General features: G+C 37.0%; 3 protein-coding genes across 6 annotated transcripts in view; all 3 read left to right on the forward strand.

Moving 5' to 3' along the window:
- The first annotated feature begins 6,950 nt into the window (after positions 1–6,950).
- On the forward strand, positions 6,951–16,137 carry LOC121965889 (uncharacterized). 3 transcript variants are annotated; one of them, XR_015777614.1, is made up of 6 exons: positions 6,951–7,041; positions 7,183–7,241; positions 9,375–12,637; positions 12,754–12,815; positions 12,973–13,142; positions 14,674–16,137. XR_015777614.1 is itself a non-coding variant. In XM_088083023.1 (2 exons), exons 1-2 carry the CDS (start codon positions 7,029–7,031, stop codon positions 9,764–9,766), a joined length of 405 nt encoding a protein of 134 aa, XP_087939149.1. In that variant the 5' UTR covers positions 6,981–7,028; the 3' UTR covers positions 9,767–11,029. The 3 variants fall into 3 exon arrangements, 1 of the variants encoding a protein (XP_087939149.1); XR_015777615.1 differs by having other exon boundaries at positions 9,378–12,637; XM_088083023.1 differs by lacking the exons at positions 7,183–7,241; positions 12,754–12,815; positions 12,973–13,142; positions 14,674–16,137 and having other exon boundaries at positions 6,981–7,041; positions 9,375–11,029.
- Positions 16,138–17,432: 1,295 nt separating this feature from the next.
- Positions 17,433–21,356, forward strand: tmem177 (transmembrane protein 177). 2 transcript variants are annotated; one of them, XM_042494927.2, is made up of 3 exons: positions 17,433–17,549; positions 18,934–19,191; positions 20,273–21,356. In XM_042494927.2, the coding sequence occupies exons 2-3, from the start codon at positions 18,991–18,993 to the stop codon at positions 21,002–21,004; spliced, it is 933 nt and encodes a 310-aa protein (XP_042350861.1). In that variant the 5' UTR covers positions 17,433–17,549; positions 18,934–18,990; the 3' UTR covers positions 21,005–21,356. The 2 variants fall into 2 exon arrangements, with proteins under 2 accessions (XP_042350861.1, XP_087939150.1); XM_088083024.1 differs by having other exon boundaries at positions 17,544–17,675.
- A 5,108-nt stretch (positions 21,357–26,464) lies between these two features.
- The window catches only part of ptpn4a (protein tyrosine phosphatase non-receptor type 4a), a 90,098-nt gene continuing 89,569 nt past the window's right edge, over positions 26,465–26,993 (forward strand). The window contains exon 1 of the mRNA XM_042494228.2: positions 26,465–26,991. The gene's annotated coding sequence lies outside the window, so the exon portion shown is untranslated. The remainder of the gene's footprint in view (positions 26,992–26,993) is intronic.

Raw genomic sequence — 26,993 nt, forward strand, 5'->3', positions numbered from 1 at the left:
ACTAACTCAGTAACAGGTCGATAAATAATTTGAATGCAAATATCAGGGGTCATGCGGTACAACTCTTAGAGGCACAGACTGAGCTGCCTTCTGACTGACTTATTAATTTGTCACACTGGCTAGTAGGCAATTTAGACAAACTGCTTCCCAGAAACCTTGATAATTATGAGGCTGATTTTGAGCATGATGAGCGTATTCTGGATATCACCTCAAAGCCAAAAAGGGCAGGGTGCAAAAGCTAAGGAATGCTGATATCTCGTGAGATATATTTTTACTGATATATTATTTATGTGACATATTGTGGTTAATAAGTGCACACATGCTCAGAGAAACAAAACACACACTCATTTTCCACATTACTGGCAAGATGCATCAGTCCATTACCAGTGTGAGTGCATGTGAGAGAGAGGGAGAGAAAGATGTGAATAATTCAATTGAAATGAGGAAGTGGGAGCTCGCTATGAGATTTACCTCTGTAAATAATCCTGACATGAGGCGTTTTAGAACTCATGTTACAGAAACTAAGTGATAGAAAGTGAAATGGCCTCCGTCTCTTATTCTCTCTCTCTCTCTGTCTCTCCCCAACATTTCCCAGATAGATTCTAATGTATTAAAAATCAGTTGCAGATACACATGTATCCATACTCTATGATTCTTTCCATAAAGAAGAAGGAAAGAAAGAAAGAAAGAAAGAAAGAAAGAAAGAAAGAAAGAAAGAAAGAAAGAAAGAAAGAAAGAAAGAAAGAGCTGCATATAGTTAAAGGTGCACGACTGATTAGATGGTAGACCAATTGTTTACCATGTTCACCATCTTAAGTGAGCATATTAGCATGCTTACATTTGCTAATTGGCAAGTTGAATGAATGAAGGCTTTATTTCAAACATGCAAGGACAAAACAAAAAGCAAAAACATACTAAAATAGTCAAAACAATCAAACATATCATTTTCTCAACATGTCTGCAGAAAGTTAAAACATGAGCTAATGATGGCACTAGAAAAAAAGCAAAGAGATCACCAAAGTTTTCACAATTGTCTCTGCGGCGAGCTATCACTGTCTGAACTGAATTTCATGGCAATGCATCCAACTGATATTGAGACATTTAAGTCAGAACCATAAATGCCCATCTACAGGTGATACTAGAGGAAAAGTCAGGGGATCACAAAAACCAGGATACTTTGTCAAGGTGTCATGAATGCCTAAACACACAGACCATCTTGAAATGGCATCACTCAAGCCACAATACTTAAAAGGTACATGGGCCAGTGGCATATCAGCTTCCATTGTGATCTCAACTGCCCAAGTAAACATGTTTACAGCCTGGTACAAAAGAAAAATGCTTTGCTTTCCATGGCTAATTTCAACACTTACGACAACTGTACAGTGAATGTTTATATAACTCACCGTTTTCATTTTATTTATTCATTCATTCTTAAAGTTACACAATATTAAAGGTGGGCAGCTCTGAGTGACACGCTGCCTTCTGATAACGTTCTTGTCTTTCCCCGCTTCTCAGCGACGCCAGCCTTTACCAAAATATGTCCACTTCAAGATGGTGACAGCAGGAATGCCAAACACTAGGCTTCAGAACTGAAGTCCACGAACAAACAGGTGGCACCAAAGTATTCATCCATTAGTTTGACAGTATATGGGTAGTTCCCATCACAATATGTGTTTCCTCGACCAAATTTTGCCATAACAAACAGACTCAAAGAGTAAAAACTATAACAGCCCTGTTGGTAAACTGTAGAACAGCTAATGTAAAGGGCAGCTAATGATACTTTTAAAACTAAATAGTGGGGACAAGTCATAGAAACAGAATGTTCACCATATATCCACACATCAAGAAGTTTTTTTGTCTATAATTGGAAAATTAATCTTATACATTTAATTCATATGACACTGCATTATCAGACTTTTTTTTCTGAAATTTTATAGTAAATCACAAGTAAACTGTATGTGTACAGTGTGTTTTTAACAATTCAGCAATGATGCATGAATTTCTTCTTCCAGTACATCCATCGGGGAGTCAAAGCTTGCTTTGTTTGACGTAAGGACATATTGATTTAGGCTTTGGAGGACTTATAGGAAGCAATCAAGAGGTGGTGAATTGATTGACCGGGTTACTGATTTATTCATTCACTGAGAGGTCACTCCACTGGATTGGACGACAAGTTGATGGTATCTTAATTTGAGAATTGATTGCTTTGTGTCTCCTGTGTAATCCTCATTTTTCTTCTGACGCTGCTGGCGTTTGGAAGACAGGGTCAGGTAGAGAGTCTTTCTGCAGTCACATGAGGACATAATCATTCCAAAGTTCAAAGTTTTTATTCTCACAGGAATATTTATAGAATTTGCACAAGTGCTGATTTTCTCTTAAAGGACATCAAAAGGCTGCAGTGTTCATCTCGTCTGCGAATCGGCATTCAGTGTCATGGATCATTAAGCACCAGTGACGTCTATGTGTGTGTTTGTGTGTGTGTGTGTGAGAGTATTGATGCAGAGACACACAGTATGTGTGTATATGTAGAAAAACACACAGCAAATCCAAAGCACGTCAATGTACTGCAAATAGCCTCCTTGACCTCCACGCACAGGACACTGCCCTCGAAAAAAAACTTGTTCGCCACTTGACTGAACACATGAACACATTTTGGATCCTCCAAAGATCAGACAGAATGCTTGCCTGAAATCAGGTTTGGTTTACTAAATATAATGAAAGGTGCTGGTGGTGCTCAGACTGATAACTCCAACCTGAGTTCAACAGGGTCCCTTCAGCCTGGTTTCAAATGCAAAAGACCAAAGAGCAACACTGCAAGAGGTCACTGATAACAATAAATGAGCACACAATACTTCCTTGTATTTGTGCACTTACTTATTCTATTTTATATAGAATAGAATAGAATAGAATAGATTAGAATAGATTAGAATAGAATAGAATAGAATGGGGGATTCTCTCAGTCTCTTTCCCTTCACACACACACATTACACACATTACACAGAGACACACGCTTCCATCGCCTCTCAACTGTTTCCATGGAGACAGTAGTGAGCTGTTTCTTCACTAGAATCAGACCGTCTGACTTGATCACAATACATATGCACACACACATGGGTGCACACACATACACTGCAGAGTGATGATTTTTTTCAGTTTGGCCAGATTAGTGTGCCTCTCAGTGACTGTGTGCCCTACATCAGCATCATCACTCTACAGGTAATATGGAAATTAATATAATAATCTATTCCCCTTTTTGTAAGACTTTAGTTTGTATAGTGTCCAGATTAGATTTTTTTAATGTGACGAAAGTTTTTTGTTTTTTTTAAGTACAAGTGAAATGAAGCGTATCATGAGATATACTGTAAGGACAGAAGTAAACTGATCTCAATGAACAGAGAGTGATGAGGGTTTGAGGGAGTAAAATGTGCTTTTTGTTAGAATGGATAACTTAAATAACACAGTGGCCCCTATCCCAGCTGGCCATCAACGTCTTTAGATGTTGATATTTGTTCAAATTTAGGTTGGAAATGTGGGTGTTGGGTAACCAAAGTCCAACAACCTCCAAGTGATATATAATGACATCATTTTGACATAGAATAATGACATTTAGTCATCAGGTATGGAGAACAAACCCAACATTGCCCACACAACATGAAATTCTAACGCTGTTAGACATTTTATAATACCAGATTATCATTCCAATCAAAATTTATCATGTGTCCAACAGAAAAGCTGAACGTCTATCTAACATCATTTTAACATCCAGTGCCAGCCAGGATTGTTTTCCTGCAAATTTTCAGAAAGTCTCATTCCCCTGAGGGAGTGGTAATCCCCTGTTGTCCTCCCTGCAGATATTCTTCCCCTAAAAAGCATGAAAATAGTGGAGGTTTTTTATTTTTAACTTTATTTTTATTTTTTAAACAAAATTAAAGACATTGGTGCAGAAAAATTCACCAGAATGCAGGAAATTAAGTGTTTCATGCTTAAAATCTTCTACTATGTTACTACCTCTCACCTCATTTTGTCATATCTCATAATTATCATAATTAACCATTTTATACTGTTATGTTAATATATTGCACTGATTTTGCATCATTATTCCTAGTAACCTCACCACTGTCGCTCTACGTTATATCGTTTCTCACCTAATTTTGCAACATGCCCCTTTTATTTATGTATTTTCTCTATCCATCTGTATTGCTGTTCTTGTGCTGTTGCAACCACCAAATTCTCCACAGTGAAAGAGACAACTGAAGACCTTTTATTGAGAATTTGTTGATAAAAGTGTGTTTAAACACCAAAACACTTTTGGCACGGCTAACAACTTAACTTAACTTATTTAATAAGGATGTGGAGCACATTGACTAAACTGTGCAAAAATACTATTTGGGTCCCATATGGTCTTTGCATAAAAAGTATACCCACTCCAGCCTGCTTTAGTCTTTTGGATTAAATTTGAAACGAAATTAAAAAAAAACAAAAACAAGCTCCCAACACAGTAGATCTTTGCACATCGATCTAAAAGGATGTTAGGTTGCCCCACCCTGGTAGATTTCCACTATAACACTAGCACCAAATGTATTAAGCTTCAGAATACCAGAGTTCATCCCAGGTCCAATGTCGATGAACACACCCTGAGTACATAACACTTCTATTGTTTCAACAGTCGCAAATTTTGATCTTAAATATTGTAATTAGAGGTCACCACAGAATCATGCAGTCGTCTAAAACACAAAAGTCTTATTCTGTCTTAAGCAACTGCACAACTTTCACTTCCTCCTCCACCACAGCACCGCCATGTGCAGCCAGTGAGTGCATGGAAATCAGCTGTTGTGTACCTGCTTCCAGATTTCATTTGCATCCTGTGCACAAGCACAGAGCTCAGCAGCACCATTAAAATTTAACAACAGCTCAAAGGCATGTAACCACATAAAGCTCCTCAAAGGAAATCAGCCATCATTACAGATCAGCAGCAAATACACACATTCATCCCTTCCTCTTTTTTTTTAATCTGCATGGGACTGTGTGCATGTTTCACTCAATCAGCTGCATGGTGGTGTGTGCAGGCCCCCAGGAAATTAGCTCAGCTTTGCTTCTTTTTTCCCCCAGTGGCAATTTGCTGTATTGCAGCAAAAAAAAAAAATGCCTGCAGCCTCCAAAGTCTGTAAAATGGTGACAGGACACCTCACAATGCAAATAACATCAGTTATGACTTTCTTTCTATTTTGAGGTTTTGGTCCATGGAGGTTTTATATTTATAAAACTCATAAACTTTCCTCAAGCCAAGAAATACAATTTCAAATGTCCTACATAAAAAATGGCAATGCAGTATGATTATCAGAAAGGTGTTACACTCATCTAAGCTCAGTCTCTTTGTCAAGGAACAACAGGGGAATACTAATCCCAACTCTCGATCTCCACATAAAAGCACATTTGGACCTGCACGTCTCCCCAAATATTTTCTTTTCTCTCATTTATTTCAAGTGAATCATTTTAGCAAGAGAATGCATTTCCTGTTTAATATCGGCTCTGGCTGGCTCAGGCTGCCCCGCAGGTCAAAGGTCACCTTTGTTCAATTGTTCCCTGAAAAAAAAAAGTGGTTGATGCATCTCATAGTTGATCATTAAGAAGCGAATCTTGCAATTTGCCATCCCCATAATAATAAAAATAACTTTACAAAGTGCTTTGACAAACAAGGCAAAACACAAGCAGGACAGATTTCTTGCAGAGGCAATATAACTACAAGACCCAGAGAATATTGCAGAACTAAGGCCAGATAAAATAGACTTAAACAAGAGATCTGGGGCAAAAACATATTAGAAAGAAGAAAAATTATTTAAATTAAATGCGATCAAGATAGAATAAAATAATCAATTAGAAGACAAATTAAAATAGTTGAGTTAAAATAAGCCACATCACATATAAGCAAGTGTGTAAAAATGGGTTTTAAGAAGTAATTTAAACAAAGTCACTGATTTGTAAAATATTATACTAGCAGATTGCATTATAGCTTTCATTATAGTTTATAGGTTATGATTGCTCCGCTAAATATTTTATTATTTTCATTCTTTTCATTGGAATGCGTGACCGCATAGAGAGTAACATCTTTAAGGCAAGTTTCAGACAGACTCCAAATTCACACTGTATGCAAATCCCCAGCAGCACATAAATGCATGAATGAGCAAAGCTTCAAATACATAGTTCTTCTTCCTGTCTTTCTTAAAGTGAAACAAATATTGATTTGAAATGGTTTCCACAATGCCAGTGTAAAGCATTTGCATCTGGAATGGGAACTCGTGGGTGATCAGATTTTAGTGTAAAACTGGTGCTCTGCTGCTGCATGCATTGTTGGTACAGTGCAGAGAAGGAGTCACTCCGTTCTCCTCTCCAATACACATAAATATCTTCCAGTTTTTTTCCAGCTCCTTGGGTATTTACAACCCAGTCAACCAGAATAAATGTTTGCATTGCAGATTTCGGCAAACCATGGATTTGTAACATTTGAACTTTTTATTATGAATTTATTATGTATGGAAACTTAATGCTTATTTACATTTTAACAACATAGTGGTTATCCCTCCTAATCCTATTGCTGGAAAAAATACATTACATGCACATGACCCCCTTGAAACCTGAGCAAACTGGTTTGAAAAACAAAAACATAGGAGGAAGGCAATGTGCAATGAAAGAGGAAATGGCCTCATTTAGTAAAGAGTACAAGAAAAAATAGAAAAAGAAAATTACCTTAAAAAAATAGTTTAGTAAATAACAAAAAAAGGAGTAAAAAATAAATATGTAAACAAGGCAAACAAGACTTGGAAAAGTGGTAAAAAAAAAAAAAATAAATAAAATCTGTAACATAAATTTAAAATGTATCATAAAAATGATGTTTTTTTCAAGCTGCCAGTAAGTTACGCAGTTTCCCTGCTCGTATGTTCACTTCCGTGAGTCCTCCTTTAAATAATCCCACCCACCATTGCTCCCACATTCAGCTGCTGGGCCTCTCTTCTGTATCTGCGCCACACAGCATGCCACAGAGGGGTAAGCGATGTGCAGTTATGGAAACTTCCGCGTTTTAGCCTTTCTGTCAAACTTCATAAACTGCATTTATAAGTTAACCTGCTAACTTAAAATCACAGTGAAGTACGTTAAACACATTTCTGTGTCATTTAATATGTGCAGGGGCTCAAATTACGACAACTGACGACTGACGGAGGGTTTGTTATCTCTGGTTTAATCAGGTACGTTGTCGTTGTTTTTATGTGTTTAATATAAACCTTTTTGCAATTGAACTCCATATGAGGGTTGTTCAAGTTACTTATATGACAGACTATTTGTTATTTACCTCTTTTATCAAAGTAAACGGAAGATATATGGTACAGGCCGCTGCTAAATAAACTGCGCACTCTACACGTATTGTTGCGAACCGTTACATGAGCCCTCTGCTTCTGCCCGCGTGACTTTGAGGAAGGGCGTGCGCTCACAAGGTATTCCAAATTTTTATATTTATGATAGATTCATGGTTCCAAAAGGTCAAAGAGACCTTTTGCACTGTGCACTGTTCTGAAGTATGTAATTTATTTGTTTAACTGCTTGTATTGTTCCTTTTCTTTGTGCTGGTAAATCTGTTGTTACCAGTCAATGCATTAAAAGGGACACTCAAGGCATTAAAGGGAGCAAAAGGGATCAAATTACTTTACCAAAAAGTTAGCAAAAACCAAGTTTCACTTTATACAGTTGTTTTTATACGATGCATTTAAGTATTTTGATTGTGCTGCACTTCAATTCTTTTTTTTATTATTTTGTATTGATCTTTTTTTGGCATACATTTTTAAACTGATTTGTTACTAGATACAGTATTTTATTTTTTACCATATATATATATATATTTTTTTTTTTACTAGATTCATTTTTGTTTGTATTATTTTTGTTTATTGTATGAAGTTACTTTTATTTTCAGATTTCTATTATGTCACATTAAGTTTTGCCATTTTTACAATGCATTACACCAGAGAAATGTGTTTTTCTTAATACAATGATGCATTTTATTAACACATTCTAAGGTCTATAATGGTGTGGGGTTTTTTTGCAAAGGCATTTCTTTGTGTGACTGTTAAAAGAGTTAAATAAGAACCTAAATCAAGTGAGAACAAGTTGATGGTCTTGTAGTTTCAATCTGTCAAGTGTTTGTTGGGCCTGTGTCTTTCCTTTAGTTTTTTATGCACATTTAATTCTTTGACACATGAGCAAATTCGAAATTGACACCCACATTATCAGCAAAAAGTTATAAGAAAATGACCTGAGTAAAAAAAATGGCAAAAAATTTACAAGAACATTACCTGAAGTGAAAAAAGAAAAACATAAAAAAAACAAACAAGAAAATGACCTGTAAAAAAATGGTAAAAGTTAAAAAAAAAAAAATCTGTCACATAATTTGAATACATAAACATTAAGTATTAATAATAATAATTTTCTGGACATTTATCCCTCGTTTTTTGATAATGTTCTTAAGATTGTTTTTTTTTAAAGCTTTATTTTAGGTAAATTTTGTCAAATTTTTGCCATATGCAGGATTTTTTTTGTCGCTTATTGCCTTTCTTCCCCTGTTTTCAAAAGAAATCAAACCACTATATTCTTTTTAAAAGACTGAAATGCTTGTGAACGCAGCAAAAGAAATCTGATGTCGATCCAAAAAATCTGTAACATCATTTTTAAATATCAAGTTATAATAATTATAATCTTCTGGACAAACCCTAGCTTTTTTGTTTGTTTTTAAAAAGGATAACTTTCTTATAATTAATTATAATAATGAATGTTGCTAATGGCCTTTTCTCTGTGCTGTTGAAAGAAGAGGTACTCAGGTTTGATTCAATTTTATTATTTGTCCTAGATGGCACTTTGTGTTGCAGCAAGTGTAAAATACAACAGGAATAACACATAAAAGCACAAAAAATATGACAAAGAAACATACAACAGTTGACATTTATCTTTTTTTTACAGGACGACTTAAACCTGTGCACAGTCAAGCTACACAGGAGCAGATTACCAAGCGTCCACCACAACTCCATATGACAACATATCCTTAATAACAACCGTTTCTGTAGTATACATAACCATCAACAAGTCCTGACAGTCACAATAATGCAGCAACAGGACCAACACCATGCTGCAATATAGCACACAAATGTAACATATAATTCTAGGTTTAAAAGATGTAAATGCTTGTGAAAGGCGTCTGAAACCTGGATCGACATCACTTTTTTTGTGCTGCATTCAAAGGGTTAATGGATGCCTCATTTAAGCTCCTCACAGTGCTGTTGATTTAAAGTGTTCCTTAAGGTTGAAGTAATAATTATTTTTCTTGTTGTCTGCAGCAGGAGATACTCTCAGTGTCCATACTATGGCTGATGAAGGGCATGATGTCACCTTTGAGGTGGGGAGCGGCCAGCAGACGGCTTCACTGGGTTATGACGAGGAGGCGTCTGTGTCCTCCACTGACCTCAGCTGCACAGTTGATAAGTCAGTCGTTGACCCATTAGCCCCCGCTGCCAGTTCCACCTTTATCCAGTCCGACCAGAAGCCGACAGGAATGATTTCTTATGAAGATTCTGGAGACATGTTTCCAGACATGGATAAACCGACTGGAGATGATAAACGAGTCAGCCTTCGCGAACTCCGCAAGTCCAGAGCCATACGGCCTCCCAGTGATGCTGGTTCATCACAGCTGAAGCAGCCCGTCACAGCTCCGCCTTGTGTGTTCTTTTAAAAGCGTGTGCTCAGGCCGCTCTTTTTATGATTATGGTAATGTGCTGCTTTGTTCACCATTTCATTCCTCACTTACCTGCATTGTATACTCTGATGTATAAGACACCTAATTTTGTCTGAAGACACTGCGAATACACTGCACCAAGAAGGTCTCTTATTCTCTTATATAGGAAACTCCTACTGCTGACTCACTCTGCTTTTTGTGTTTTCTTTATGACAAGTGTGTTTAAGAGTCAGGGTTCCCACATACATGAAATTTCTGGAAACATCTTGCAACTGCGCGGAGTCATTGATCCTCTTGGATGGTGTAAGCTTCATGATGGGACGTGACACAATCAACCTTAATTAATCATTGTATTCTGTACTTTTAGGTTAGGTTGGAAAACAATTATAAGAGGTGTAAAAAAACAAAAGTTTTTTAAATTGGAAATAAATGCATGGAAACTTGTCAAAATTTCTATCCAATCTCACGTCAAATTGCACTGACATCTCTCCATAGGATCTTCAGTCTCTATCCCCCCAAAAAAGTGGGTACCCTTGAAATTTTGTGAAGTGACCATAAGTATAAAATACGTGTTAACTAAAGTATGGCCGTATCCCGACATAGGATCACCAACTTTGTAGTGCTTAAAGTCTTGGAAATTGGCTAAAATGTAGTGTAAATGTTTTGAAAATGTGTGGGAACCCTGAAAGTGTGATTTTGCAACCCAGAATTTTGTAAAATTCTAGGAACGTGAGTGTAACTAAGTCGATACTGCAGCAGTATATAGAGCACACTAAAATATCCGTTAGTAATGTGAAGTATTAAACACACAACCTGTTTGAATCATTTTAAGTGACATATTAAGCCTCCAGAGTTATGTGGAACATTTAGGTTTCCAGTTTCTGTACACCCCCCTATAAATAATGGCCCCACCTTTTTTCTTTTTAATGTTACACTCCACAGGATAGGAAAGGGACATTGTGGTCATAGAAATTTCTCTGTTTTGGCCATCATGTTGAACTACATTTATAAGTTTATCTGCTAGCCTTAACTTATTATGTAGTACATTAATATAGTACTGTGCAATTTGAAAAAGGGTTTTTGTTATTTACCATTTTTTTAATCAGGGTTTTGATCTGTTTTAATTTTGTTCAGTGCAATGTATTTGCCCCTTTTTGCTGTTGTGCTCCAAAGGAGAGCGGTACAAATTACACAAATGGCAATTTACAGAGGATTTTGTCATTTAATATTTTACCAGAATAAACCGTGATCACCTCTAAAGATATCTGTCTGGGCCTCTTCTTCAAAACACAATGCACATAGTGCAAGACACAACCGGTTACCCTGCATTGAATTTAAATAAAGATGAGTTGAAAATAATCCACCCTATAGTAAGTCTAACATTATTTCAGGCATCTTAACAAAAACCCATTTAGAAAACTAATTGACTTTAAGATAAGGGAACTGGGAATGGTAAAATGCCAACAAATTTTGGGGTTTCAGGACTCATTCCAGCTGACAAAAAAACCCCCCAAAAAAACATTGGCCAACTGGTCAAAAGTCATGGTAGTTGAGAGATAATAGCCACATGGATGGTAATGTTCACAATATAATATTTTTTCTTAGCCTTAATGACTTTTATCACTTCTGTGTCTTACCTTGACTTTTTTTTTGTGTTTTTTATGGGCCATGAGGTCATTGTGATGTAAACACTGGTCTCCAAAGTGGTGTGCACCATTTTCTTTTGCTCGCTTTCCAGCAAACAGCACAGCAGCAAAAGTTATCACAAAAACAAACAGCCAGTTTCTTAAGCAAAATGCAAATCCTCCATAAAAATAATTTTTTTTTTTCAAGGACTGATGGATATTTGGAAATTTGATGATCATTTATTTTCTTACTGTTTCTGGCTTTAATAAATGGTGTAATTTGGGCATTTTTTAATGAAAAAATATTTAAAATAAATACAAAAAATACAACCATTCAAAGTTGTGGGTCTCTCCCTTAAGGCAAAATAAGAAACACAAGTCCCTCCTGAGTGACTAAAAATGATTTGACGTTTACCCCCTTTTATGCCACCCCTTCATAAATAACAAACGGTCCCTTATGTAGCGGAAAAGTGTGCTAAATAGAAAAAATATCCATTAGTCCTCTGATATAAGATATAGGACGTATGAGAAAATATCTGTGTATATGTTTGTGTACGTATGTGTGTATGAAGGATACATACTGTTTTATGTGGTATACTGAGAGAAGAAATCAAGATATAAGATATTATATGTAACATATATATATATATATATATATATATATATATATATATATATATATATATATATATAATGTGGGATATTATATACTTACATAATGTTGTGATATTGTGTGTGTGTGTGTGTGTGTATATATATTTATATATTCTTTTATATATGTGTGTGTGTGTGTTTTGTAGGTACGTGTAAATTAAGGACAGACTGTTGTATGTTTAGATAAACTGAAGCATAAAGGTCACAACGTTTCATTTTGCTTTATTTTGAAAGGCTTTTAAATGTTTTTCTCTGCAGTGTTTCTTTTTTTGTGTGTTTGGTTTTTTTTCCATGCCGGATAAGGTTTTTCCGGTATTTTGTTGTTCTTTATTGTATGTATAATTTTGTTGTACCCCAGGAAGAATAGCTACAGCTTTGCTGCAGCTAATGGGGATCTAAATAAAATAATAGTCATGTCATAACATTACAAAATATATGTCAATTATAATAACTGACATGTAAAGGCTCCAGAGTTGTGAAAAATGTAAGAGAATCGCGTTTTCACTTCCGTGAATCCCCCCCTATAAATACAGGTCCCATTGATTCACGTCAGTACTTCCTCACTTTCGTGTTTTACGCCACGCACGAGGTAAACTGCATGCTGGTTATGAGAATTTCCATTTAAACAATAAATTACATTAATACGTTTACCTGTTAATTTCAACTTATGGGGAAGTACGTTAATCATATTTCTGTGTCATTTAGTTTGTGTAGGGGCTCGAGTTACACATCTGGAGACTGACGGAGGTTTTGTTCTGGTTTATCAGGTACGTTGCATCAGAATTTCGCTGAACTCGTTGGGAGGGTGGCTTAAGTTACTCAAATGAAGAGACTTGATGGAAGATTTTCTAAAATCAGTTTAACTCTTTAATCAGATTACACGAAGAAAGCTTTTGAAGTTATCCGGTCTGGGCCGCTTTGCAGAGACATTGCGCACTCAACACTTGTTGCTGTGTCGGTGACGGGCCGTTATTCAGCTCTCTGGTCCCCGGGGTACAGCTGCTAAGACACGCCCCCCTCCACATATCCCCACGTGACTTCTGAGAGCTGTCGCTCGCGAGGTGTGCAAAGAGACGCTCGTGCACTGTTTGGGAGTATGTATTTTATTTATTTAATCATTTATTTGTTCCTTTGCTTTGTGCTGGTGAATCTGTTGTTGTCTGCTAGTGCACTAAAGAGGCACTCAGGTCTTTGAAACCTAAGTAAATTAGTTGGAAGAAGGCGATGAGCAAGTGCCCAGATTACCCCAAATTTTGCAAGAAATTAATATAAACTTCAAGAAAAGTATCTGAAGTGCCAGAAAAAAAGGTTAAAAAACAAACAAAAAAAGCTCAAAAACTGCAGTTATTCTGTAACATAATTTCAATGTGTAATTACTGTAATCACAAATATAGCTTTGTCTTGCTTTTTTCTTATTCCAGAGACATTTTGCCTAGCTTTTAAAGAAATAAAATAATATTCTAAATCTTAAAACTTCTTTCCATTTGTGAAACATTTCTTAACAAGTTACTTATTGCAGTGTATTTTTACCATGTTTTTGAAAGAAATCAAACAAATTTGGTAGTAGTAGTAGAAAGGTGTTTGTAAGCAGCGCAAGAAAAGTGATGTCAATACAGGTTTCAAAGGGTTAAAGGGAGGAATTAAAAAAGGTAATTGTATTGTATAAGAAGACATAATTCAAGTAAAGACATGTTGATAGACTTGTAATTCCTATCAAAGTGTTTTCATTGCTTTCATGCACATTTAACCTGTTGAAACCTCTGCAGAGTAACTTTATGTCTTTCTAAAACATAGAAAGAAGGCAATGAGCAACTAGCAAGAAGTGACCCCCAAAACGAACAAAAAGTAATAAGTAAATTACTTTTAGGGACAAAAAACATGGACTTGAAAAACTGTAAAAAAAAAATCTGTAACATCATTTTAAATATCAAGTTATAATAATTATAATCTTCTGGACAAACCCTAGCTTTTTTGTTTGTTTTTAAAAAGGATAACTTTCTTATAATTAATTCCTCAGGTCATTTTCTTGTCACCGTTTATTAACTTTTTTGTAATGCGCAGGAATGTTGCTAATGGCCTTTTCTCTGTGCTGTTGAAAGAAGAGGTACTCAGGTTTAATTCAATTTTATTATTTGTCCTAGATGGCACTTTGTGTTGCAGCAAGTGTAAAATACAACAGGAATAACACATAAAAGCACAAAAAATATGACAAAGAAACATACAACAGTTGACATTTATCTTTTTTTTACAGGACGACTTAAACCTGTGCACAGTCAAGCTACACAGGAGCAGATTAACAAGCGTCCACCACAACTCCGTATGACAACATATCCTTAATAACAACCGTTTATGTAGTATACATAACCATCAACAAGTCATGACAGTCACAATAATGCAGCAACAGGACCAACACCATGCTGCAATATAGCACACAAATGTAACATATAATTCTAGGTTTAAAAGATGTAAATGCTTGTGAAAGGCGTCTGAAACCTGGATCGACATCACTTTTTTTGTGCTGCATTCAAAGGGTTAATGGATGCCTCATTTAAGCTCCTCACAGTGCTGTTGATTTAAAGTGTTCCTTAAGGTTGAAGTAATAATTATTTTTCTTGTCGTCTGCAGCAGGAGATACTCTCAGTGTCCATACTATGGCTGATGAAGGGCATGATGTCACCTTTGAGGTGGGGAGCGGCCAGCAGACGGCTTCACTGGGTTATGACGAGGAGGCGTCTGTGTCCTCCACTGACCTCAGCTGCACAGTTGATAAGTCAGTCGTTGACCCATTAGCCCCCGCTGCCAGTTCCACCTTTATCCAGTCCGACCAGAAGCCGACAGGAATGATTTCTTATGAAGATTCTGGAGACATGTTTCCAGACATGGATAAACCGACTGGAGATGATAAACGAGTCAGCCTTCGTGAACTCCGCAAGTCCAGAGCCATACGGCCTCCCAGTGATGCTGGTTCATCACAGCTGAAGCAGCCCGTCACAGCTCCGCCTTGTGTGTTTATTTGAAGCCGTGTTCTCAGGTCGCTCTTTTTATAATTTTGTTAATATGCTATTTCGTGCAGCTTTTTTCTGTCATTTATGCAAATCGTTTAACCTGAGTATATTTGATATATATCACTTCTCATTTCGTCTGAAGACACTGCGTATCCCTACACAGCACCAAGCAACTCTCTAATTCTCTTATATAGGAAACTCATATTGCTGACTCATTCTGATATTTTTGTGTTTTCTTAATGGCAAGTGTGTTTATGTGTCAGGGTTCCCACGGTCATCAAATTTCTGGTAAAGTTAGGAAATTAGAATAACTGTTGTCCGGATGTCCGGATACGCCGTATCTGGCCACTGTGTTGGTTCATTAATCCACTTGGACCGTGGAAGCCTCATGATGAGACGTGACACAATCAACCTTAATTAGTCATAGTATTGTATACTTTCAGATTCAAGCAAGGTTGGAAAACAATTAATAGACGTGTATAAAACAAAAGTTTGTTTAATAAGATAAAAAGGCATGCAAACTTGTCAAAATGACAATCCAATCACATGTCAACTTGCACTGGCATCTTTCAGTAGTGTGTGTAACAAAGTCAATTATACGGCAGTAATATATTGTATGTAGATCAGTAAAATATCCATAAGAAATGAATAGTGTTATAATTGCATAATTAAACAGATATAATTGCCACGTTAAGCCTGAAGAGTTGATATGTGGAACCTTTATGTTTTCAGTTTCTGTACCCATATGTTCACTTTATAGACCCCTCTATAAATAATGCCACCCATCTTTATTTGTCTTAGATTTGATGTTGCACTCCAGGAGAGGAAAGGGACATTTCCCCGACATTTTAGCTGTCATGTTGAACTAAACTAACTAAAGCTTAAACTTATCATGTAGTGCATTAATATAGTATTGCGTCATTTTTTTTTTGAGTGTTTGTTATTTACCTTTTTTTATCAGGTATGTAACATATTTGACCCATATTGCTCCATAGGAGAGGGGCACAAATGATACAAATGGCAATTTACAGATGATTTTGATATTTAATTTTTTATCAGAATAAAAAGAGATCTCTTATAACAATATCCTGGTCTGGGCCTCTTAATCAAAACAGAACACACGCAATACAAGACACAACCAGTTACACTGCAATGGAATTTAATTTCACGAGTTGAAAATAATTCAGCCGAGAGTAAATCTCCAGAGTGCCGCAGGAATGAGGTTTTTCTGTCTGCTGATGCTGAAGTTAGCCTAGCCTTGGTTCCCTTGTCAAAAAGTCATTTTTTTATTGGATTTTGGATTATTGCAGAATATAAACCCTGTGGCGAAGAATTGTTAAAGATACTTTTTTTTAAGATCATCTTCACAAATGAATAACTAAAACTCGTACTCCACCACCTAAGAGAATGGTGAATTCTTAAATGGATACACTTATACAAGTGTATAAAGGTTATTTTAAGAGCCAAAACAATGAGACACTTCATGTTTATATCATATGCTGTCGGTTTGAACAAATGTGTAGGATGTTTTTTGTTGTTTTGCATTTCTGTGACACACTGTTGTTGTGCCTTAAAAGAATCTTTATAGGCATAACTTTGAAGCCAATTATGTGCGTAAAAAAAGGAAAAGGGGTTACTTTTTATGAGCAAAAGCAACAAAACTCTTTTTTAAATTTTTCTTGTAAATTTTATTTTCGGGTTGTGTAAAGGGTGAACTTAACAAGTGAATTCTGCAGTCGATAACATCTGAATCCGAAATACTAGATTGTAATTGAAAAATTGTATTTTGATACAGTTGCTTTAATGTAAAGCATAGAAAAATGGGGAAAAAGGAGAAATAAGAGTATGAAAATATATGAGAAAAAAATGAAATGCTTCAGTTTCACACCAATAGATGTAAAATGTTAATAATATGCTGAGAATGTACAGTGTGTTAGAAAAAAGGCCTATAAAATATGCAAACATGTGCCTCATGCTACATAACAATGTGCAAAACTAGTATATTAGTGTTAGAAATATATATTTTTTAAAAGTGCATTGTGCGACTTATGCACAACACAATATATACAAGTAAAAAGAAAAGTAGGAAATATATACAATATTTACATCATGTTCCATACATTCAGGGGTCGTGTTGGTGAGGAAAAAATAGGATGCTCAGTTAGAAAATTGCACATAGAATTGTTGTAATTATTGCACAGTTAATACAGTGTTACAAAAAATATTGTGCCCTTAGCTAAAATCCCTCTTACACAGTTGAATAATGGAATTATAATGGCTAGTTGCTCCTTACAAATCATTGCACATTCATTTATTAGTTGTTTATTAATCACACTAATTGACGTGGTTTTAAATAAACCATAACAATAGCGGGGGGCGGACTACGACCGCTGTCGTAAAACTGTCGTGCAACACCATAACGACAGCTAAATCCCTTTACGGCCGGGGTGCTCAGTTATCATGTAACTGCTGTCCTTGTAAAGATGTGGACAACACGTGAGTACAAGAAACTGCGTGTTTGATATGAAGATAGTCAATTGCTGTTGTTTTCAGCCTCATCATGTTTCAAATTGAATGAGCTAACGCTAAAACGGTTTGTCCACAGGAGCGCTTCCTCATTCGGTCAGTTAGCTAAGGTTGCTGTAACGTTACATGGTCAATAATGTGAAAAAACAAAATAAATTCACTGTTATTGTGTCATTTTGCAGCGGTGGAGTTGGTTAAAGGCACAGCTGTAGCATGTAAGCGATGTTTTCTAGTGTTTAAGCGACGTTAAAGTCTACATTTAGTGATTGTTATGTGCAATGAGGCTAACTTCAATTAGACAGCGGTCAAAAAAGTCAAATACAGTTTATTTGACTGAGAGCTCCGATACTAAGGGACTGTTGTTCATTCATCAGAGGAGGCTGGTAGCTGGGATGGGACTTGTTTTATTTAAAAAAAGCCTGAAGCTACAAATATTTTTCTTCGAGTCTCCCTGGGTAACTTGGTGAAAATTAATGACCTTCTCTCCACCATAAGTTGTTAGATTTTTAAAAAATGTAGTCTTTGATGTTTGATAGTCAAGACTTGGAGATTACATCCTTAAACAGACAAAAAATAAATAAATAAAAATAATCTTTTGTCGTGCATACTGGTTAGTGAGTGCAAGCACTTTGTTTTTGGCAAAACTTAAATTAGACATGTGGAATAAAAGGATTTAGCTGTAGATTTGGTTGTAGGTTTTTTTATGGAAGCATCCTCCCTGTATAATGTGTTCCAGGATCATTGGAAATGTGAAAATCCAACTTTTTCATTATATTTTATTTTATTTATTTATCAATGTATTTCTACAGTTTCTGGCTATGATAAATGGTGAGATTTTTTTTTCAAATTAAGGCAACATGCTGCAGGTTTTTGGAGTGCATGTTGTCTTTAAATATGGGCAGTAACATTAAATACAAAATGCAGCCATTTAGTTTATGCTGCTCTCTTAAGCCAAAGAAAAAGAAAAAAAAAACATAAGTCCCTTCCCAGTGCTTAAAAAAATACTTGACATGCCTTCATCTTTTTGCACCTCCCTCTTCCCTCTCATGAATAACAAACAGTTCCTAATAAGGTTGCTCATATTTCGTGTATGACTGTTTATATGGTCTATATAATTTCAAACTCGAGGAGATTCATTGGTCATTTCACTCGTCCTGCAGAGTTAAAGAGCTTTAAAGACAAAGAAAAGACGTGATGTTAGATGAGAATATTCCCTCAACGAGACAACAAAGCTTCAAATCACTGCCTGAAGTGTCTTTTAGAGAAATTCCACACGACCTCTTTGAAAGGGAGGGAAGTTTCCAACAACACACACAAGCCTGTTGATTTACTCATTTGTCTGCCTCTTTTACAGATGTCACTTACTGAAGTCTGCAGCAGCTAACTGACACGAAATCAATCAGGACTTGACATGGCGTCCCGCTTCCTGAAGTACTCTGTGTTTCTTCAGAAGTACAGGACTCCGCTGCTCGTTGCGAGCTGTGGTGGGGTCTTTGCAGCCAACATGTTCTACCATGTTTTTCCTGATGTGTTCTACCGTCAGCTCTATCAGGCCTGGTCCAAAGGAGAACCAGCCACGCTGTCTGAAAAGCTGGAGGATGTTTTCCAACAGGTAGTGTTGTCCAGTCAGGTTACATTTAATCACACTTGTTGTAATCAAAATTAGATTTGAACAATTACTTGCAGATGAGACAAAGGACCCAAAAAAACAAAAAAATAACATCGTTACCAACTGTGATTCTTCAGTTCGGTCCAAACTTTTAACAAAGAATAAACCCAATTAAAAACAATTTTAAAAAACAATGAAAAGACGCGAGTACAATGAGACATAATAAAGATGAGAAAAGGGACACCCTAGTAACCTATCTTGAGCTTGAAAATATGAACCCAGACACTACTTTTTACTACTCTAATGCTAACTAACTGGTTCCAACACATTTATTCCATCAGTCTAAACACTGGTTATATAGGTAAGATAGCATAGATAGAGACAAATGCCAAGTGGAAGTAACAGTATAATCTAAATGGATTGTGAGAGTAACTACTTCAGAGGTCCGTGGCCATTTATGGAGTTTGAGCTTTTACATATTTATAGTACCTGCTGCCTTGAGTCTGAAAACAGACACAAATAGACTTTTTTACAGGGTTTTTCAGCTCACTCCGTACCTATGGACCTCTGCAAAGCAACAAGCAAAGATGTTACATTCAATGAGCATCAGAAGATTGCAGCTATGAAAGAGAGGGTCAGTAGGAGCATTTACATTGGGCCAGGATGTGGCACTTGTTACTTTCTTTTGTAGAATCTGTATTTCACCAAGATAACTTGAAAGGGCATTGCACAAAATAACATTACAGTAATTTATTTGAGGCTCAAATACAGACTTGTATAAGGTTAAAAGTGCTTTAAGTGGACAGAAGAACAATGAACAATACAGCAACAACAATTTCTTTGTCAACTCATCAATATGGCACTGTAAACTTAAAAATTCACCAATATCTACCCACAGAAATTTGGTGGACTTCTCACAATAACCTGACCATTAATTGTAATACAAACGTGTTATTATTGTTCTGATCAAAGAATAATGACTTCATAGTTAAAGGGGGAGCAATGCCATAAAAGTAGAGTATCACAATGTGCAGTGAAAAGTGACATAAAATCAAAATCCCCATTTTGTTATTATCATTTTTAGGTGCTGAAGGACTACGGTATCAGCTCACCTAAGAATTTCTCCGCCTTTGCCTCCTTTGGGTTCCATCCGGTTGGTGCGGGTGTTCCTTGGCTTTTTGCCGGGGCCCAAATTGGCATCCCAGCAAACTTTAACAGCACGTCCAACGACCCCATGGGAATCACCAACCGCACCATTTTCATCAACGGCAAAACGGTGGACTGGACCAGTGAAGCCGGCGCTGCTCTACAGGAGGCGCTGGTGTTTTCCCTTGAGGCGCAGAAGTTTGCCATAGCACGAGAAGTGGCCCGCTTACAGTCTGGGGGCCCTGTTATTAGTGCTGCTGTTGCCCCGCTCTGCCTGGCTGGGGTTTGGGTGTACAGCGTGCTCATGAAGCAGGTGTTTGGGCTCCATGCGGGCCCTCCACTACTTCGCGGGGGTGTGAACGTTCTGGCCCTTGGGCTCGGTGCCGTGTCCTACTTCCTTACCTCGGATGCCATTGGCCAATGGATGGACTATAAGTCGGACCGGTGTGCGGCAGGACTCTCGCGTGATTATGCCGAAGGAGGGGTAGAATTTTACAATAAAATTCTCGCCAGAAATAGGACACTACGCTCCCTTATGGGACAGAAGGGAGAGGAAATGTATGCCCCGAGCGGAAACTTGTTTCCTGCTCACCTCCTTAAGCTGAAACACACACCGTACACATCCAGGAGGGAGGGGATCCTTACTCTGCTGAATGAGAAAAAAGCTTAAAAATTAATGTGAGGTGGTGCGATGTCAGCTGAACCTGTAATGATCTATAAGCTGTACTCATCATGGAATAGACTGTTGGATAAAAAAAGCAATGAAAGACGGTCCCTCCGCTTGTTTTTGAAGCATAAAACCTTAGCCAAAAGAACTTTAAAAATATTTTTCATAGAAATATATCATTTCATCTAAGATAAATGTTAATGTGTGCAATGTTTTGTAGCACAAGACAGTCTGGTCAAGTCCTGGGGTTTCCATTATTTAGCAGCTAGTTGGACTGGTGATTTATTTATTCAACAGAAGGTAAGATTTAGGTGGTTACCCAATGCACAAATAAACATTTTGATGCCTGTTCTGAGCACGTGTTGAAATATATGACAGTGTTTCCTACAGAATCACAATCTTCATGTGGCAGGATTTGACGACATGAAAGGAGCTGGGAAAGGGCATCTCGGTTAACTTCGTTTTTTTTTTCTCTCCCTCTCCTAACTCACAACATTTTTGTGGACACGGCGTAGGCAAAACTCATCATGAGTTATTTTTATCCTTAAGCGACAGTTTTAGTCATGGTGTTGGATAACTGATCAGTTGATCTTCTCAGAGCTGGTCACATCAATGGATGAGAGGAGGAGCACAGTGCAGAGTGAGTGAATGCGAACTTTTAGTCCCAGCGTACTGAACAGCTTAGTTTCACTTTCACTGCGCCTGGTGTTCTTCTGCTCCCATCCTTGGCAATAGTAAGCTTGGCGCTCTGAGAATGTGGTGCAGTGAATAACCACACAGTATATATATATATATTCAAATAATGCTAGAAAGTCTATTTGAGGTGGCTGATGTTTTATTTGTGGTAGCCCGCCACATATAAATGAATGTGTGGGAAACCCTTTTTAGTGTTGAATAGGCCTGGTTAAACAGTCTTTGTCATGCAAAATGAGGTGTCATCGTCCTTACTCTGTAGATGTTACAATCAGAACCAATTAGGAATGATCAGTGTTGCAAAACACTTGGTTTAACTGGCCTGTTAACCAATACAAAAAACAAAACAACTATATTTCTTTACATGCATAAATATTGGTATCTATTTATTATGGTTTTGTTTATTTGCCCAGGTCTTAAGATTTCTGCTGTAACCTCATTACAGTTAAGGTGTATGTCCTCCCACAAACAGCATTCTGTCTTACCACCCAGTATAAGGCAGGTAGGAGGAAACATGTTGGATTGGTATGGAATGGACCGGCACTTATAATATCTGTACTATATGTGCACTGGAGCGTAAATATATGAGCAGTGAACCCTTCACATAGCAGTTGTATGTACTGTCCATATATGCATCCTTAAGAAGATGATATGGAACTAGGTAATACAGTATTTCTTCAGTGCATCTATCAGAAGGCTCCTTAGCTATCTAGGTGTCCTTCTATTAATTACAACGATTTGTGTTCACTATAATGAACAGCTTTATGCCGTGGCCGGCAGCATTATGTTTTTGGGTTTTCCATCTGTCTGTCCCATTCTGGTTAACACAGTGTTTCAAGGTCTTGAGTGAATATCTTCAAATTTTGCGCAAATGTCCACATGGACTCAACAATGAAGTGATTAGATTTTGGTGGTCAAAGGTTAAGGTCACTGTGACCTTGTCTATCTCAATCTCGCAGACACAATATCTCAGGAACACAGTGAGGGAATTTCTTTAACAAATGATAGCATGAGTTTTCTGTCATTACTTCTGAAGGATGGAGACACCTAACAAAGATGAGCGCTCGGAACTAAACGCAGACTAACTGACACAAAACAAAGAAAGCCAATCACATAGAAAGGCAGTAGTATTTATACAGTGCTGTGACATAGATGGTAGGTATCAATTACTAACATGTCAGGTACTAGACTTCTTTTGAGGAATGAGGCATGTATTTGTATTGCTAAATTTACTGGCACTGGTCCAGCTCAGGCATCCATGGCCAAACATAACTTACACGCACTAAGACTTTGCCATATATAGACAGGTATTTCCTTGAGGTAGACATAGAGTCTTTAACGAACTATGGAGGATTTATAATCATAAAAATACATACTAACACTTAAGCCCAAAGTCCACTTTAAGTCAAAGATTAATTGATCAGAATTTGTTGTTCAGAAGTCAAAGTCACTGTGACCATACATGCAACTCATTATTGTGAACATTAAATCTCGAGATTTAGAGTCAATTTCTTTAGATTTGGCGCAAACGTGCACTTGGGTACGATGACGAACTGATGAGAATTTAGTGGTCGAAGGTCAAGGTCACTGTGACCTTGCGTCTGTCTCAGTCCGGTGAACAAGTTATATCAAATAGGCCTTCAGGGAGTTTCCTGAAATTTGGCACAAATGTTCACTTGGACTCAGTGATGAACTGATTAGAATTTAGAGGTCAAAGGTCACTGTGACCTCACAAAACATGTTTTTAGCCATAAGTCAAGAATCTGTTTGCTTAATATGACAGAATTTCACACAGATGTCTATTTGGGTAAAATTAGGAAGTGATGAAATAAAATATCCAAAAGAAAAGGTCAAAGGTCAGCTTTACCATGACGTCATGATATTCTGCTCAAACACTTTTCTGGCCATTATCCAACTCTGACACAGAGGGGGAGACGTTTGGCGATATACTCAATTGGTGACACTAATCTTGGGTGTCCACCTTGAAACTGTACTGATTTTATAGTTCTTCTGTTCTGCCAGGGAACTGATGTGTGTGGACCATCATTATTATCACAGACATGGATGTAAACTCTAAGTGCAACTTGATTGGTTTGTAGAGGCATACAACCACGAGGCGGTAATTCTAGTTTTTCTGAGGTCACATCTCAAATAACCTTTAAAAGAGAGTAACACTCTCACGTTCCCACACATCATTTGCATGACCCTAACTAATTTGTTAAACGATAATAATCTTAATATGCAGCTTATTGTGGCTCAGAACTCATCATATAGCAACCAAGTTCCCCGAGGTCGTCTGTCTGCATATTAACAAGGTTCAGATATGGTGTTTTAATTACTATTCCAATCTTGTACCCCGTGGACCAAACTAAATATAGATGCATATAATTAATAGTGGTGTAGATAGACATACACTGACTTTTCATATCATTGTCCTTAAGTAGACCATAACTGGAATCTACATTCTACTGGGTTTTTCTTCAATGGGTCAATAAAGTCAAAATTAGAAGGTACTACATGGTTTGGTAAAATCTGGACATAAAAAGCATGCAGACAGCAGATTTGGTGGAGTAAAGGCACTGTTTTTAATCGGGACAGCTTGGGTTTAGTGTTCTCTGACAGCAAGCGCCCTCTCTGCATTAGCACCCTTGAGCAAGATGCCGAATATGTTCCAGATTTATGATTATGCAGCAGATTGTAGGCTTTGACACGCTGCACTCAAGAAGTGCCCTCTTTGATATATGAACCAGATATTTCTGTTGTACTGTAATAATCCCTTTATCATCAGGTAATATTGAAAACCCTGTTTAAATACAGCTAATTAGGACTGTTTCTGTGAAACAGAAAAAGAAGAGAGAGATCTTTGAGTGGATTTATAGGTCTACTTCATCGTTTCACCAACTACAAAGTGTCGTTTGGGGTATGCATATCAACAACACTGGGCTTATTGTCTTGTTCTCACCACTCCGCTTCATCTGCTTACTCCATTGTATGCCAAACAGCGTTACTGTACAATGGGCCATTGTTAGTCGCATTGTAGGCTGTTTCTTTGTCAAGCCACTTGAGGTCAGTACAGCCCACTTCACCACTCTCACGGTTTGTTACTACCTTTTCTTTCATGGTGCCTTATGAATGACAAGGGTACAGGTTCACTTGGTATGAATGGGAACATAAGAAAAAAAGAATATTTTCACAACAACATTCATTTTGAAACTAGATTTCAATAGTGATATGTGGTATTCTGTCTGAAATTAAAACTCCTAATTGGAACTCTTTTCCAAAAATAAATTCAATTCATTCACAAAAAAATCTATTTTTTTTTATTAGTGTATTATGCTTTTATCCTACATAATACAGCATTCAAAACATTTGAGGTATACAGAAGGATTTTGCAATACATATAAGTGTCTAAAGCAAATGTAAAATGCAAAAAAAAAGAACTTATTCGTATATTCTGCCATATGTAAATATTCCACATGTGCTGTTACATTATTCAGTATATACACATACATTTTGCATGACATGTCATGTCAAGGTAAAATATATACCTCTGTTGGATCTTGACATTGGTGTCACATGATGCACATGTTTTGACAGCATCATTTGATTGACACAAACACAAGTGTCAGAGGGCTGTATATTATTTATCAGAAGGGTGGCTGGGGTTTGACTTTTTTTTCTTTACTTTTTTTGGACCCTTTCTGAAGCTTCATACATTTTTCCTTGTGCCAAACTATTTTTTCATGGCCCATCACCATTATTAACCATAGAATTATATGAGGCACATAGATAAAAATGATTTTGGTGACAGAAGCCTTCTTTGCCTACTTTTAAATTAAAAAAATGACAATCATTTCTGTTTTTACAGTTTCTGGCTGCGATCTGTTGGGTAACTTTAATGCTTTTTAAAGAAAACGTGTCTTTCAAACCCATCGGTGGGACTCGTGATCAGAGGGTATTTAATTCTTTAAAACCTGGATCGACATCACTTCTCTTGTGATGCATCCGCACGCTCTCACGAGTATTTAAACCTTAAAATCCTGTGCAAAGTTTGCTTTCTTTTGAAAATATGGGGGAAAAAGTCAATGAGAAACTTGGCAAGAAATGTCACACTATATGCAAGAAATTAGTAGATTTAGAAAAATATTTTTTTTAAAGCAAGGGAAAAAAATAAAAAATATATATTTATCATTATCATAATTATATATTTAAAAATATTTTACAGAATTAGTAGCATTTCAAGCACCTTTTTTTAGGTTTGTTGTCATTGTTGTTGATTTTACTGTTTTTATTTTGTTTAGATTTTTCTAATTTGCAGGTAATATTCTTGTACTTTTTAAAACTTTTTTTGATAATTTTTTGGGGGTCGTTTTTTCTGAAGTTTTTCTGAACTTCCCATTTTCTTGTCTTTTCTTTCTTTCTCTCTTTTTTTTTAAGAAATCAAGCCAATTTGCTCAGGTTTCAAAGGTTTGAAATAAATACAAAATACTATTTAAAGTTGTATGTCTCTCCCCTCCATCAAAATAAAAAAAAAACAACTCTGTGTTTTTAAACACACAGTGTTTAAAAAATACTTAACATGTTTAACCCGCTTTGCGCCATGCCCTCGTCCCTCATAAATAACAAACAGTCCCTAAATGTGGAATCATTTAATTTCATATTTTGAAACATTTCTACATGGGTGCGCTCAAAAACAAACAGCCCGCCTCCCGCCCCGTGGCCCCGCCCCTGTGCGCTCGGTTTGCGCCATTACGTCGCTATGCTGATCGCTGCTGTGCTGCAAGGCAGGCAGGCAAAGCAGCTGCAGAGAGACCAGAGAAGGCTGACAACAACGGAGAGGCTCATGTTAGGAAAGTCAGAAACGCAACATTTGCCTATTTTTTGATCTGATGTCCAAAGATTACCACTCGTAACCTTCTTGCCGACCACATCTTCTCAGTTTTTACGCATGCGTGGGGATATATTTTTCATTCTCTCGACCTGAAATGACTGCTAGTCGCCGCGTCTAGCCAATGGTTACTGCGGGGGCTCCTGTCTTGTGGATTATCCGTCGTCGCCGAGCCAGTCGCATGGTCGAGCCCGGAGGAGGCCCCGCTCTGCTGGATGGATGTGTGTGAAGCAGCGCCGGACTCCCAGTACTGATGAAGAAGGTGATAATGATGATGCTCGGGTTTCATCGGCAGCGGGCGAACTGATCTTGGATGTTCGGGCTTTATCGCCCCTCCACAAAACATTTCCTCACACGGCAAAAAATATTATTCCTTAAAAACTGGACGCCCCTGGAGCAGTTTATGACGGT

This window comes from Plectropomus leopardus, chromosome 10 (genome assembly GCF_026936395.1).
Source record: "Plectropomus leopardus strain MGB_pleo_1.0 chromosome 10, ASM2693639v1, whole genome shotgun sequence".
Taxonomy (NCBI): Eukaryota; Metazoa; Chordata; class Actinopteri; order Perciformes; family Serranidae; genus Plectropomus; species Plectropomus leopardus.

Coding starts and splice junctions, on each gene's coding strand:
- tmem177 (XM_042494927.2), top strand. CDS start 18,991: ATGGCGTCCCGCTTCCTGAAGTACTCTGTGTTTCTTCAGAAGTACAGG. Junction 19,192..20,272: donor TGGAGGATGTTTTCCAACAG/GTAGTGTTGTCC, acceptor TATCATTTTTAG/GTGCTGAAGGACTACGGTAT.